The sequence below is a fragment of the Puntigrus tetrazona genome, chromosome 19 (genome assembly GCF_018831695.1).
Source record: "Puntigrus tetrazona isolate hp1 chromosome 19, ASM1883169v1, whole genome shotgun sequence".
In the NCBI taxonomy this organism is placed as follows: Eukaryota; Metazoa; Chordata; class Actinopteri; order Cypriniformes; family Cyprinidae; genus Puntigrus; species Puntigrus tetrazona.
In genome coordinates, this window is record NC_056717.1 from 16,867,475 (window position 1) to 16,882,741 (window position 15,267).

A 15,267-nucleotide genomic window follows, 5' to 3' on the forward strand; every position below is an offset into this window, starting at 1 on the left:
TGCACCTGCTATCGAACCAGAAGAGCATGTTTGCGTGTCTGTTTTCAGGGTGACTGCGTGTCTGTGGGCGTGACGACTCTGACCATGTCAGCTGTGCTCAAAGACGCTAACGGAAATCCCATAGAAGGCCTTCAAGGAAACACCACCATCCCATTCAGTGGCTGCTGGGCCAATTACACAGATTTGGCCATCTTTACAAGTGGTGGGTTGACTTTGTTGCACAAATTCAGTTTTTTGGGGGGTTCGCTGTCAGCTGTTATTATATAAGTAAGTGTTTACAGTCATTTTTCTCCTTCTGCCTCTTTCAGGCGAGAACTTGAAGTTGGCCTTTACTCTGAATGATTGGAGATCTGAGTCCAGATCTTTCTCTCTCAGAGCTGCTACAACGCCGTCTTCTGTGATCGTCGTCACGGAGGATAACGGCGGCGGTGGCAGCATCTTTGACTCCAGTCCAGCTGTCTCGTCGCAGTCTGTGTATCTGCTCATGTTGTTGTGTGGTCTACTGCTTCTGCTCATGAGACCCTAAATAAATCACAACACAAAGTATTCTCCTATAAATATATCTATAAAAATATATGTCTTTGTCTATAAACTGCTATTGTTTTTCGTGTGATCATGATCTGTAAGCCACAACTATAAATTGAGCACATTGATTTATAATAAATGTAGAACATGAACAACTTAACTAAATTAAATATTTAAATCTGTTCCTATCAACATTATATCTATATGCTTAAGCTAAATTTCAAGTTCTTGCATAATGTTTTTTTCTATATAAAGTAACAGTGTGAAGTCAGCATGAAATGAAAGGTGTAATAGTCTTTTTTTACCTACTCTAAGATACTGTGCATCCAAGTAAAACTGCATCTGAATAAGAAAAAAAACAGGGTGAGAATTGATTGTATCAGATTATGAGAGCATGTGAATTAAGAAAAATGATATGCACATTATATGAGGTATAATAAACACGGCAATGTTACATAAAAACAAGAATTCTCAGTTTTGATTTCATAGTGATTTTAAATGTCAACAATAATATTCAAAGCTTATACACATACATGCATAACAGGGCGATTCTGCCCTTAAAAAAACAAATATTCCTTTATTTTTTAAACACATAATTTCTCTGATTTATAATGACATTTTATTTCTACATATAGACATTTTATATACACATTAAAACATTGGAAGGATGCGTTGAAAGAAAGAAACAACCCGCTAGAGGGAGATAAAGTCCACAGAGCTCAATCTTCACACTTACACCTGCCGAACTTTGGGAGGGAAACATTCACATTCGTAACGAACGTAATAAACACAAAACACGTGCAAAATTCCGCAGCTTTTATTTTGTAGTTTTTTTTTCGTATTGTACGCAGCAGTTCCATCCGTATTTAAAACGCTATACTTTACCTTGGTTCTAAACCAAAGCAATAAAACATACAACACTGATCTACGTTCTGCTGTTAATCGAGCATATTAAAAATGACTCCGACGTGGAGGACGGTAGCATCATCTGAAAGCTGAGCAGGAGGCTGAGGTCTTTGAGTTTTAGCTGTTTGCATTGAGTTGAGCTAATAATGTCATGACGGTACTTAAGGAGGCAGTTCTTCAGAGGAGCTGCTCTCATTCTGCGCTCCTTCACACACACACGCACACACTCACACACACACACACACACATGTGATGTGTTCGTGTTTTTCCCCAAGCAGGTCCTTCTTTTTTTCTTGTGCATCTGCAAGATGCGTTCTCGCGGAGTCTCGGGGGTACTTTTGACTTTTACGTTACTTTTGCATTTTCTTTGTGTTCACCCCATAAATCCTCTGTTTCCAAGCGCATCCAAAGGCATGAAAGTGTCCAAGTCTGTTCCCGCTGATGGCCACAGAAGGGTCAGACACGGCAAAAGCGCACCGTCGGCATCATCGTTATCAGGAGACGTCCAGTCACAGCGGGCGATCAAGGACACGATTGAACCTCACGACTACATGATCTCCATCTACAAGACCTTTTCCGCGGCCGAGAAACTGGGACTGAACGCGAGTTTTTTCCGCTCGTCGAAAGCAGCGAACACCATAACGAGTTTTGTGGACGAGGGTCAAGGTTAGTCGTTTCTTTATCCTTTAATATCACGTTTAAATTCGTAATAAATCATTTTTGCTTCGAGTTTGTGTTTCCCTTTTCGAAGTAATTACAATACAGGTGCTTTTGAGAAGGAGGAAAAAATACGGTTTCTAATTAGACAAAAAATATCATTCTATATGAATGAATGGGTCACTGAATGTGTCATATGATCCTAATTAAATACCATCTTATTAAATAATGAACTAGAATTTTTTTATCATTAAAGAATAAGAATCTAATTAGTATCAAAACAACTTTTGACATATGATCCAAACTTAATTTTTTACAGTGATCATTCTTTATTCTTCATTTGTTCCTAAAATAATTATATTACAGATGCATTGAGAAACCCAATGTGTCTAATGTATGTGTGTATATTATACATGCATTACATATGACTTTTTTAATGTATATGTATATGTATGTATGTACAGTATAACAATTCATTCTTTTTTAATCTATAACATGGAAACAAATCTATCAAGAATAAAAATAAATAAAAAACGTCAACATTTCTTAGCTGATTGAATCATTCTTCTACATTTGGACGTTTTATCTCCGTTTATGCCTCTGTGAACTGACTTTGTATCTTTGTTCCAGATGACCTTTTGAACTCCCCTCTGTGGCGGCAGAAATACTTATTCGACGTATCGACTCTTTCTGAAAACGTGGAGCTCTTGGGTGCAGAACTGAGGATATACACAAAGATCTCCGGAAGCTTCCGAGCGTCTGAGACGGGCCCGGTGGAGATACAGCTGCTCTCCTGCCAGTCGCACGCCGTCCTCGACTCCAAAACCTTGGATCTGGAGGACGCGCATAAACCGAAATGGGAGGTTTTTGACGTATGGGAGGTTTTTAAGGAACGTCAGCGCCACTCCCACGGGACGCGCTTCTGTTTAGAGCTCAAGGCGACGCTTGATAATCCCGAGAGGGAAATCGACTTGCAATATCTTGGATTTCACAGACATGGCCGGCCGCAGCTAAAGAAAGCCATATTGGTCGTTTTCACAAGGTCGAAAAAGAGGCAAAGCCTTTTCTACGAAAAAAGGGAGAAGATTAAGCTGTGGGGTTTGGATAGTCTTGGGAAGGTGAAAGGACCTCACTCGAAGTCCCGACGGAGAAGACGGACCGCTTTACCCAACCGCCATGGAAAGAGGCACGGCAAAAAATCAAAGTCTAGGTGCAGCAAAAAACCCTTGCATGTGAATTTCAGGGAGTTGGGTTGGGACGACTGGATCATCGCTCCCTTAGACTACGAGGCCTATCACTGCGAGGGCATGTGTGACTTCCCTCTCCGATCTCACCTTGAACCGACCAATCACGCCATCATACAAACTCTCATGAACTCTATGAACCCCAGCAACATGCCGCCCAGCTGTTGCGTCCCATCCAAACTCAGTCCCATCAGCATCCTGTACATAGACGCAGGAAATAACGTCGTATACAAGCAGTATGAGGACATGGTGGTGGAGTCCTGCGGCTGCAGGTGATTGTGAAGGTCAAACTAACGAGGACGTGAAAAAAAAAAAATGTCTGACTTCACAACGGTACTGGAGTCCTCAGCTGAAATGCATTTGGAAATATGATTTTGGACTGGAATCGAGCACAGAAATACTGCTATATCAGCCTTAGTTTTATTTCGCTGGCCATTTTCATACTTAAATTGTATTTTATGGATTGATGTGTAAATGTTTTTCGTTTTTTTTATTTGTACAGGTACAAATTTTAATTTATGTTCAGTTACACTAAATTATTTTCTCATTTATTCAGTAATAATATTTCACACATATAAAATAAGCTATTTTAGTTATTGTATCTACCTCATTGTACAAAGTATGTTACAGTGTAAATGTCTTCCTTTGAGAGATTAACCTTATGAAAGGTTTTGTAAATAATTTATAAAAAAAGTATGAACCATATTATTCCTTCAATAAAAACACAAAATGTAATTTTGTCTTGAATTTTGCCTTGTTATTGCTTGGATTCTTGCCTAAGTATAACAATGAATTACTGTCAGATGTATAGTAATTAATGTTTTTAATATTTGAATGTTTAATAATTGAATAAAGAATTTTAATCTATATATTCAAGTTCGAAAGGTTGGGGTAAGCAGGTTTTTTCTCTTCTTTTATTAAGAATTTAATACTTGTATTCAGCAAGCAAACACTTATTGATGTTATAAATGTTCTACTCAAAGAATCCTAAAAAAAATTGTATTATAATTAAGAAATGTTTTCTGTATATTAGAATGACTTTTGAAGGATCATGACGCTGTAGACTGGAGTAATGATGCATTGCCATCATAGAAATAAATTACATTTTAAAATAAAACTTATTTTAAGAGTAATATTTCTCAGAATTACTTTTTATATTTTTGATCAAATAAATGCAGCCCTTCTGATTTTTTCAAATTCCCCCAAAAATATATCCGACCTCATGATTTAGAAAAATAACATCCCAATAAAAGCATGAATAATAAATAATATTAAATGAATTTAGCTATGAAAATTATGCTTGAAAGCTGATTATAGCATTAATAATGTATACTGTTAAAAAAAAAAAAAAAAAAAAAAAAAAAAAAAAAAAAACAACATTCAAAGAGCAAACAGCTTATCGACTGGCACAATACATTTTAAGAGAAACATTTGTATCTTGTCTACTTCATAAAAAGGTGCATATTACACTTGTTGGGTGCGTATTAAGGGAATAAAAATGATGTACTGTTGAAAAGTACTGTGTCACAAGCTAAAGGTAAAGATACGCCATGCAAAAATGCTGAGAGTGGTAGATTATTAACAGCAGTGCTCCCGATTCTCATCTTTCTACACCAGTACTGGTATGGGATACGCAGTAAGAACACTAACTGACAAGTGAGACGGGACAGAGTAATTCAAAACTGGGTCTACTCAAGAGAAATATCCAGCACCCTGCTTTCCTTTATGCCAGCATGAGATACAAAGATCCAAGAAATCAGTGTACCTTCACTGTAAAGAGCTGAAAGGAGATAATCGCAGTGTTTAGCAAAGGTGAAAACGGGGTCAACAGACACTCAGGACAACCTTCCTGGGTGGCCTGTGTGTCTGCGTGAATAGAGAGAAACACGTACACACGCACGCACACACACACACACACACACACTCTCACATCTATTGGTAAACCGAGAAACAGTTGAACGGATCTGACCCCGGTACCAAAGTTGCATTCATTCTCTGTCTGGGAAAACACAATGACAAAAACCGAGGATGCTAACTTAAGATTAGGCTTGCTTTTACCCTGAGGTCAAAGGTCAAGCATCCTTTTGTCTCTGGCCGCTGTGTGCGTTTAACACATCCAGTAAAGAGAGAGGAAGCAATCAACGCTGCAGAACAAGGGAAAGGAATGAGCGTGATGCTATTACACCGGCTCTCTTGTCAGTCCTCGCTCGCCCGTAAAACACACGAAGATATAAGACAGCTGCTGGACAACAATGGACTGGAATGCCGTGTGGCTCTAAAGGACATCTGTGGACGGACCGAATGCTGTGATTCAGTGATGTTATCAACCCGCGTTCTGACATTCATTAATCTGCATTTGTTAGTACAGTCGTAAAGGGGTAGTCACTAAATGGACACTGACATTCTTTACTCATCCTCATTTTGCTTTAAAAATCATATCGTTCTTCATGTTCAATCTCATTAGTAACAGCAGGTATTAATACATTTAGTTATACATACGTTTGTGGGTTTGCACACACATGGAAACATGCATTATAAAAAAAAACTCTAGAGGTGTAGAAAGATCACAAAATGTTGTCAGTGTTATTGGGTTTATTCTATGACATTAAAGATGTACACTTTCAATACATTTATTTACCTATTTTGACATTATAACATTCATCCTGTTCTGGGGGCAAGTGACTTAAAGCAAGTGACTTTCAACAAGTTTTCTGCGTTTGTCAAGATTGTATTAATATAGAAATACAGCTGACAGTCTCACTTAGCCTGGTTTAACAAGTGACACAGACACTGTGACTGCTGTGTTTGTCAAGACTGTTTGCACTAATTCAGTCCTTTGTCTTGCGTGTTTAAAGAGACGCCATCTTATGTCAAAGAGTCAAACGCTAGCGACCTACGAGTCAACTCAACGGATGGAGAGCTGAGAAAAGACAACATCAGAAAGGAAAGTGGAACGGTGAGTTTAGATGATCGGGCAACACTAAAAGAATAGAAGGCTACAGGTTAATCTGCTCTACTTAGCCTCTGTACACAAACGACTAGTGAAGGATTAGCTCGGTTAACCCAACGCACATTAATCAGACAAGTTAGTAGACTGTCAGATGATCCTTATCTTGATCTCAGTGTCACTGAATAACATTCATTTGTAACGGGACATATGAAGACTTTATTGCTACGTAACGTAAACACAATTTTATGATTTTATATTTATATTTTATATTTTATGATTTATATTCGAGCGAGTTGGCTTAAAAATGAACTAACACACTGCTTATAGCGTTGCAAATAATCAAACATTTTCTTGAACGCTAAATAAACATAAGAATTTGAATTAGGTGTGAAGGTGCACACATTGGCCCAGTTGAAGATCCAACTTAACTTTGAACGAAAGTCCTATGAGGAACAATCAGTGCTTCTAACTGACCTTCATAATCTCCACAAAGCAAGACCAAAAAAAGATTCTCGGTGAGGTTCTGCAGGTCACCATCGACCCACCGGCTCTGCACCATCTATACAGCGACGTGGAGATGTGCAGATGTTTGAAATAGGTAGCGCTCAGGAACATATGGCTTTGGTTGAGGCTACCGCGGCGCTTCGCATACTGGGTTTAGTTATACTTGGATTAGGCTACTTAGTGGACGACTCTGAGTCAACGCTAGACAGGTCTGACCCCGGCTCATGTGTTTTGACTGAATGATAATCAGACCTCTGGACTTCTTTTACACATTAGAAGCAGAGCTGATATGACAGGGGCTGCAGTGTTCCTTTACAGTGGTTCGGTGGAGAAAATGTGAAACAGATGAGGGGAGTCTACAGTGAGGCTTTCTCTCTGCCTTAATTAAAAGTGCCTGTTGAGGACGTTCGGAGAGAGTTCGGCTCCCAGATCATTGCGCCATTTGCACATCAAAAGGAAATGACACTGGACACGGGGTTACCCATTAGCAGAAGAGTTTTATACAAAGATCACAGGCTTTCATTTGGCAGTAATGACCTACAGATTGTCTATCCCTAAACGTCCTTCACCTTGTCACAACAAGGCCCAATCGCAGGTAAAACAGCGGGTTAACCAACTCAATGTCCTTTCATCCAACAGCAAGGCCTTTCTGTTATGTCATGGCTGGTGAGAGTAGTTGTGCAGCCTTCTAATGGCAATTCTTAGTATATACTCGACAGTTCAGACTCCCTGAACTCAACAATATTTATAGTACAGGTCAAAGCTAGTGGTTTTCCCTTAGGATTTGATCAAATCCGTATTCTTCAAACCAAATGTTACTTTCTAAAAAGCTGACCACTAATGAGTTGCACAGAGTCCAACAGTAAACATGAGAACTGGTGAGTCACTGGTTCTGTTCAGAATGAAAAACTGCCTGTTTTTTTAAAGAGGTCATATGATGAGATTTTAAGTTTTCCTTTCTCTTTGGAGTGATACAAGCTGTTAGTACATAGATAAGAAAATTGCAAACCCTAAACTAAAAATCTCTTTGAAAAACAAAGAGATATTCTTGTCCACGGCAGCCTTAAATGCATCATTTAAACACGCCCCTACTTCTCTACATCACAGTGTGCCTTATTTTCAAAATGTTTGTTCAAAGAAAGAAGGCGGAGCTATTATTCTCACTGTAGTGTCGTTGCCTGCCCCATGTTCTGGAGACACGGTGCTTCGTTGTGTTAAGTTAAAGTAATTTTCTGTGCTTCCAAAAGAGGACACAACAAGAAATCATGGTTGAGTTGTATTTACAACACTCAGAACAGTTCAACAAATATGAGAGTGTGTTAAACGCATTTACAGAGGACTGATTCCTGAACCTGTAGCACTTGTGATTCACAAGTTAGGTTTTCTGCTAACCTGCTAATTACTATTCAAAGGTGAGTTTTGCACAGTGTAGTGTATTGCTTGTTGTTTGTCATTTCTTCGATCATAAATACAGACATGGAGTAATGTTTATGAGCCACAATGCAACGCGATATCACGTTATGCGCAACATATCCTTCACACACAATTTAAGGTATTCGGCCAATCACAACGCACTGGATAGATGGCCAATTAGAGCACAACTCACTTTTTTGGAAGACAGGGCTTAGAGGAGAAATACACACGTACACACACACGATTGAGTTATGCACAACAGTCGTCTTGAAAATGTAGCATTGTAATTCCAGTATGTGTAGAAATGTCAATAACGTAAACTTAATTTTAGCTGAAATTTATCAGAATAGACAGTAATCTACATTAAAATATTACAAATAAATTAGTGCTGCCCTGATTAATTGCATACAAAATAAGAATTTGCTTACATAATGTATGTGTGCACCATGCATATTTGCTATGTTTATACAAAGACACACATAGCATATATAAAATTATTTACATGTATCTGCATGTATATATTTATACATTTATTTTTTTATTGTGCAGCACAATTGGCATCATCATCATCATAAACATCATGACAATAACATATCTAACTGACATTCTTTCAAAAACATTTAAACACTTTTAAGTGTTATTATAATTAAGTGTTATTATATTATGGCTAAATATTAATAGTATACTATTCCAAACATAACCATGTCGAACAAGAATTATTTTCTTGCATACCAAAGTGACATTTAAAAAAATGTCTCTAAAAGCTATATTAGCATCTGTGGGCACTATTATAATATCCTTTGATCAGCATACAAACCTTCAAGATGTTAGCATGAATTACATGCCACGAAAGTAAAACGGAACTTTATGGTCAATAAAAATCAGCAAAGTGTTCATTGATTGTGAAACCCTCAGTCCTCTGGAGGAAACCCAAAACCTGTCCTGTTCTTCTGAGCCAGTCTAGTGTCTGAATCCAGGAGGAAAAGGAAATGTGTTATGACATGAACAGGGTGGAAAAGGAAGTGTTTTTGCATTGAATTAAATAGGGGGAGGGGTTTTAAAAAGTTCGATTTACCTACACAAAGATCTGTATGTACACATACATACACAGACACACATAACGGCTGGCTAATTCTTTTCTAAAACCTGCTTTGTCAGGTACTTTAATTCCAGGTGTGGAATTTCAAGATTTTTTTTTTTAGGCTCCTAAATTTCTAACGCATGTTCATTTTTTCTCTCAATAGAAACCCCATCGTACAATAAAGGTTCTTTAGTAATACGAGTCATATGTTACGTATCGACTTAATATGTAGCAGCCTTCTCTGATACTGTCTGGGTATCTCTGGCCATCTTATCTAGAAAAATACACTGATAAAAAAGAGCAGATCTCAACAAACTTGATAAGTCAAGAACACATGAAAAACATGCTTCCAATTACAGCTCGCCAACTGCCTCCAGAAGGACATTAGTAAGGAAGTGTACAAAGGATGTGATAAAAAGTACTTTAACATCTTGAAGTTAGAAATCCTGGGAAAAAAACTAAAGAAAAGAGAGAAAATCTTGTTTTAAGCATGTTTTACATATAATACCACCACCTCTGTTTTAGATTGCAGGCTGATCTGCTAAAAATTCAGACAATTAAAAAAACACCCTTTAATTTAAAATTAAATAAAAATTTTATATTTTTCCGATGTAACTATGTAACTTAACACAGGGGAAGATGACAAACCGTCAAGATACTTTCTCGTGCTAAAAATAGCCCTATAAAACACTAACATAAATTTCAAATATTGTTCTTCAATGCCACATTATTATTGGTTACAATGACATTGGTGTCAGCCAATCAGCAACATAAAACGCTTCCAAAATGAACTTGAAAGGCAAGTGTATTACACAACATCTAGTGCGTGCACATGCACACAGCCAGAGCAAAGACAGAAACTATTTAGCATGCTAGACTGACCACAAGGTTCAGGCTCACCCAACTAACCTCTAGGTGTTGATTGCTCAGGGGGACCTGATCCTGGATCAGGGAGGCCATTCCCATGAAGATTTAAGTATACACTTGAAAGCCGCTCCAACAGGTCGCTTGTAGAGGGTCAGGGGGTCAATTGCCTGGTGGTGCTTAATGGTAGCAAAAAAACGTCAGTCATCTTAAATGGGCCACAGTGAAGCTTGTGGCCCGCAACCGGAGGAATGCATGGAATCCTGGGGGTTAAAGTGGTGCCATGAGGTGGCAGACACCGACACGGGGCTCTGGAAGCTGGATACAATGTCACCGCTTCACCATCACTCAACATTAGCCACCGCTCTCTCAACACCTTGTCCCCGCTGTGGGTATTAACTGTTGTCGGTTTACAGAGAAGAGGGGGGGCGGCCTGATGCTCATCAAAGCGGCGATCATCTTTAGAGCCGAATATTAAAATTTACTGATGTGAGTTTTATCATCAAAGAGTCATAGCTAGATCTATCTTTGCTACTGAACTACCTGAAGTAATTGACTTGTGCAAAGAAAAACAAAAAAAAAAAAAAAAAAAAGAATAGCGCTCCATTTTGAGTTGAGGCCTGAATACAAAACAGGCACTCTGGAGGATTACCTAATGTTATTTTCGCCTCTGTTATTTGAGTGCTTCTCAAAGCTGTGAAAACATATGTCATCATGCAGCCGGGGCCAAATATTGTAATTATTTTCCAGAGAAAATGACAAAAAATTATTTTCAAGTTTGGTCACTCTGCATAAGCGATCATTTATTCGGTCTCCTTATGCTTTCACAAAACGGAAATGAAACATTCTAGAACTTGACATGCGCCTTAAAATCCTTCCTTTGACATCACATTCTTCTTCAGCACTTCAGAGGCCGTGCGCTCACCTGGTCCGCTGACACGGCCAACATGTTATTTCCTCCCTGAGCTTAAACTCATGATCTAACGACCCGCCTTTGGTCCAAAGTCAACACTGAGCAGAACTTGTCAATCATTTGATCCACTTCATTGGCACCGAGGCTTGATTGGGCACAATTAGCCCTTAGAAACAAATGACATCAATCTGCCCTGGATTTCCATTGAGGGAGGCTGATTATTTGCTTTAACCTGGAACGCTGATTTCATTTTCACCCCTCTGTGTCCCCTGGGGGATTAACAAACATTGGAAAACATGTACGACTGACATAAGATCCTTTGGCCTTAGCTAGAGAAATTTTCAAATGCAATTTGGCCAAACCCGAAGGGATTCCAACCACACAACAATTTTGGCACAGCTAATACACTGCCTTGAGGTTAATTTCATTTTTCTACGAGCCGTGTAACACAGAGGTACAGATTGTCAGTTTCCTGTCTGATACGTCTACATCAGACAGACCAACACGTTATTCACTGCTGTGCAAAGCAGCATCCATCAAAGTTAACTTTAATGCATTAGATATTATAAACTAACAATGAATAAGAATTGTATCAATCTAGGCCCATGTTCATTTATAAACACATTTTTTAATTTATTAATGTTTAATTTAAACTATTTTTTTGTAATAATTTGAGAAATGTAAATATATAAATTATCTATTTCATATTAAAAAAAAAACATTGACCAATCTAGGTTAATGTTAATTTATAAATACATAGCAAAACGTTCAATTATACAGTTTATTATTATTTTAAATATTTTACTAAAATAAATTTTAAAATATATAATAAAAATCGAACGATATAAATGTATGAAGTAATATTAAACTACATACCAGAATTCAGTAAAAAATAATTATAATAAAAATAGTAATTAATTAGTTCATGGTTCACAATGTGCAAACTAATGCTGAAGAATTGCATTTGCTAAAAAGTGCATATTTGCGGTGAAAAGCCCCCAAATTTAATTTTTAAAAAGCACTGAATAGACAGAGGGGAAAAAAAATTGTTAATTTTGATCGTATTATGTTCTTAAATTAATCACATTAAATTAGCAGGCCTAATTTAGAAGAAGCCCTTAAGAAACTAGGAAAAATCCAAGTTTAAACTTACTAGCCGTCATGCAAACACTCAGAAGTTTCATGTTTATGTACAGGGAATTACTAATGGACCATGGTCCATTAACTATGTGGATTTATTTCCAACCACGCAGTGTTATGAAAAGGCCAGCACAGAGGCTCTAAACTCAGGCTGTGGTGCTTTTTCTGTTAGACAGCGAGACTACATTTACAATATTGACTCTTTGGCTGCGTTCTGTTACAGTAAAGAGAACGTTGGGTTACGGTAGAGACATACCAGAGTAACTGTGAGTAAATAGAAACATGCAGGACATTCACACCGTGCTCTGAAATTGTGGGCAGAGTTCCCTGCGGACAAACTTTATGATGAACAGCAGCTGTTACACATGTTTTGCACTACAGACTGCTTAAACGGTTGTTTTTAATTGCACGAGCAAAATTAGTCCGGCACATCAAGCGATAATTTCATATCCAAGACAATAAAGTCTATACAATACGCCGGGAAAACTGAATGACTAGAGAACACTAACAAACATTGTGCTGACGCATCAGTACCATTTGGTGAAACTTCTACGTCATTCACACTGAATGCTGTTAGAAAGCAGCAGTCACGGGGCTCGCTGTTTATTGGGTGATGATGCTCGGGCCGAGAGCGGGAATTATGGCGATGACCACACCCCCGGCCTATATGAGGGTCTGTGTGTGGGTGCACTGACCCAAGGTAACCCACGGCTGTGTTCTGAACTCTAAAGGGGAGGCAGATCAGAGCTGGTAATCAGAAGCTCAGCTGTAAAAGTCCTAATGAGCCTCAGAGGCAGCGGTAAAGCAAAGTGAAAGTCACCTAATGAGCCAGGAGTAATCTACGTCTGTCCCATAATGCCTAGCATAATAAACTTTACTTGACTTAAGCTATCAGCCTGCAACGGAAAAACGCGAGTCATGTTTTTGACAAGCGAACATGCTTATAATGCATGCAGATGTTACTTTATACGTTCGATTTTTCAGAGTACAATAAACGCATTCCACTCGTACCCTGCTAGCTTTAACCACTAGAGAATTGGATGCTCGCTCTTCTTTTCCCAGAACGGTCTCCTCCTGGGGTAGCCAGGCTCCAAGGCAGACAAGCGATCTAAACTATTCTTTTATTCTGCGCTTAACCTCCACTACGACAATAAAGCTCTGTTTGCCTATTCACCCGCCTCAGCGCTGAACCTGATAGCACTTCAAAGTCCCGCGCTGGGGACAGCCTTTAGATGCTTCAGGGTGCTGCTTTTCACTGGGCATTAAATGCCAGGGCTGCGTTTCGCCGGGTGAAGCATTAAAAAGACACACGAATGTCTTTTTACGAATGTAAAAAAAAAAAAAGTACAACAGACAGGGGCCATCAAAGGCACTTTAATAATAAGAATAAGATCCTAAGGACCTCTCTGAAGTCTTCACAAAAACTATCACAAAAAGGATAGAGCTACAAAAATGGAACGAAATTATGCATACGTAAAACTATTTCACATAGCCTACTATTTTTTTTAATAATTTGAATAGTGTTTAGCATAAAATGTATACATTGCATTTAAAAAAATAATTATACAGCGCATACTCTTTTCATTAATCACAATTATCATTTATCCAAAATGACTTAAAATCAATCAATTTATACACGATGCCGAAATTCAAATATACTCGACAAATACATGCATTAGCACACAAAAATGAAGCAGCACTTGTCTCTGAGATAGGAGAGAGGTACCTCAGACAAAAAATATTACAAATCACAACTTAACATAATAAATAACACCGTTCCTTTATTTAATGGAAACGTCAACGCTGGCTTGTATGATGTAAGAGCAATCGGCACGCTAAGATAAAACTCTAAATAACTTTGTGAGCAGTTGTTATGAATATTACATGATCTTTCGATTACACCATGTGGCTGCTGTTGAGACTGAGCTGCACACCATAGCAGACGCGCAAGCATCACTGGTCTGCGTGGCGCGGGCGCCCTCTAGTGATAAAACACAATGGCAACTTAATTTGCCCCGTCAATGTCTGGCTTCACTGAAGGGGGCTAACATTAAAAGATGACAGTCGGTGCAAACCTGTCGGTTAAAACAAACCTGACTGGGACTGTGCTTGAGGCTTGTCTGTGAAACCGGGGGCTAGTTCACAAGCCGCTTTAATAATAAAATACCATAATAAGACCGTATCTTAAACCAGTCTTTTATTATCACCATGAAAAGGATGGAGCTGCGAAACGGAACCGAAGTAGACTATCGAAGCCCATCCGTCTGGAAATGGAGATTCAGTTCATTCAAGTCCAATTCAATATGGCGCTTCAACTACTGACTGACACGTGACAGTGTTTTTAGACTCACGTTCGGTCTGTAAGAAGCATTTTGAAAGCTCGTTTGATCAATTCAGTCGTCCGTTTGCAATCTGGCACGACATATTATTAATATTGTCACAAGAAAACATTACGCTAAGCCTGTGAGGCGAGAGAGAGACGTATGTTTGTGTAGCCTCTTCCCATGTTCCCATTAATTATAAACTATACTGAAGAACTTTAGGAATACAACACAGGCCTACACGAACACCTGCAGCAATGACCAAAAACCGTGGTTTAAAACTCACCGTTCTGTAATCGATAAACACTGTCTGCACGTTGCTTGTGCAAAACTCGAACTCTGCGCGTCTGAAGTTCGGGACTTGACACGTCACCGAACAGGTTTCACTGAGGTCGCGTGCTTCTGGTCTCAGAGTCCAGCAGAGGGCAGTCAAACACTACACCTCGCCTGCTCTGCGTTTTATTGGCCCTTGCACGGTATCGATGCTATTGTTCTATATTCATTTGATATTGTTTGTTTCAGGTCGCATCGCTGCGAAAAACCAAAATAACCTATATTTAATTTAAAAATTAATAAAATATTTTATTATGATTTGCATTGTTATTTGCGTGATTTATTGAGATTGGCTGATTGTACTGGGCGAATGCGCTTCTCTTTTACGCTGTAGGTTGTTTTTAAGCTTTTTGTTCATAAAGCTACTGTTGGTTGGTGTAATTCTTAAAAATATCCACATAGCTCACGTCTTTTAT

The 15,267-nt window shown here is 38.5% G+C and overlaps 2 protein-coding genes and 1 long non-coding RNA gene across 3 annotated transcripts in view; 2 read left to right on the top strand and 1 right to left on the bottom strand.

The window, feature by feature from the left end:
* The window catches only part of pkhd1l1.1 (PKHD1 like 1, tandem duplicate 1), a 35,803-nt gene extending 34,816 nt beyond the window's left edge, over positions 1-987 (top strand). The window contains exons 76-77 of the mRNA XM_043217633.1: positions 49-202; positions 309-987. Of these exons, the coding sequence (XP_043073568.1) occupies positions 49-202; positions 309-526 (372 nt within the window). The 3' untranslated portion in view covers positions 527-987. The remainder of the gene's footprint in view (positions 1-48; positions 203-308) is intronic.
* Positions 383-14,925, bottom strand: LOC122323645. Its single transcript, XR_006247038.1, has 3 exons — positions 14,805-14,925; positions 831-867; positions 383-522 (listed from the first exon to the last, which is right to left on the bottom strand). It is a non-coding gene; the product is annotated as an uncharacterized LOC122323645 (long non-coding RNA).
* Positions 1,219-4,003, top strand: gdf6b (growth differentiation factor 6b). Its single transcript, XM_043217634.1, has 2 exons — positions 1,219-2,097; positions 2,719-4,003. The coding sequence occupies exons 1-2, from the start codon at positions 1,740-1,742 to the stop codon at positions 3,606-3,608; spliced, it is 1,248 nt and encodes a 415-aa protein (XP_043073569.1). The 5' UTR covers positions 1,219-1,739; the 3' UTR covers positions 3,609-4,003.
* Positions 14,926-15,267: the final 342 nt, after the last annotated feature.

Bases quoted from the DNA above. Each gene is read 5' to 3' on its own strand.
- gdf6b (XM_043217634.1), top strand. From the start codon at position 1,740: ATGCGTTCTCGCGGAGTCTCGGGGGTACTTTTGACTTTTACGTTACTT. The intron at 2,098-2,718 runs GTTAGTCGTTTC...TCTTTGTTCCAG, and splicing joins TTTTGTGGACGAGGGTCAAG to ATGACCTTTTGAACTCCCCT.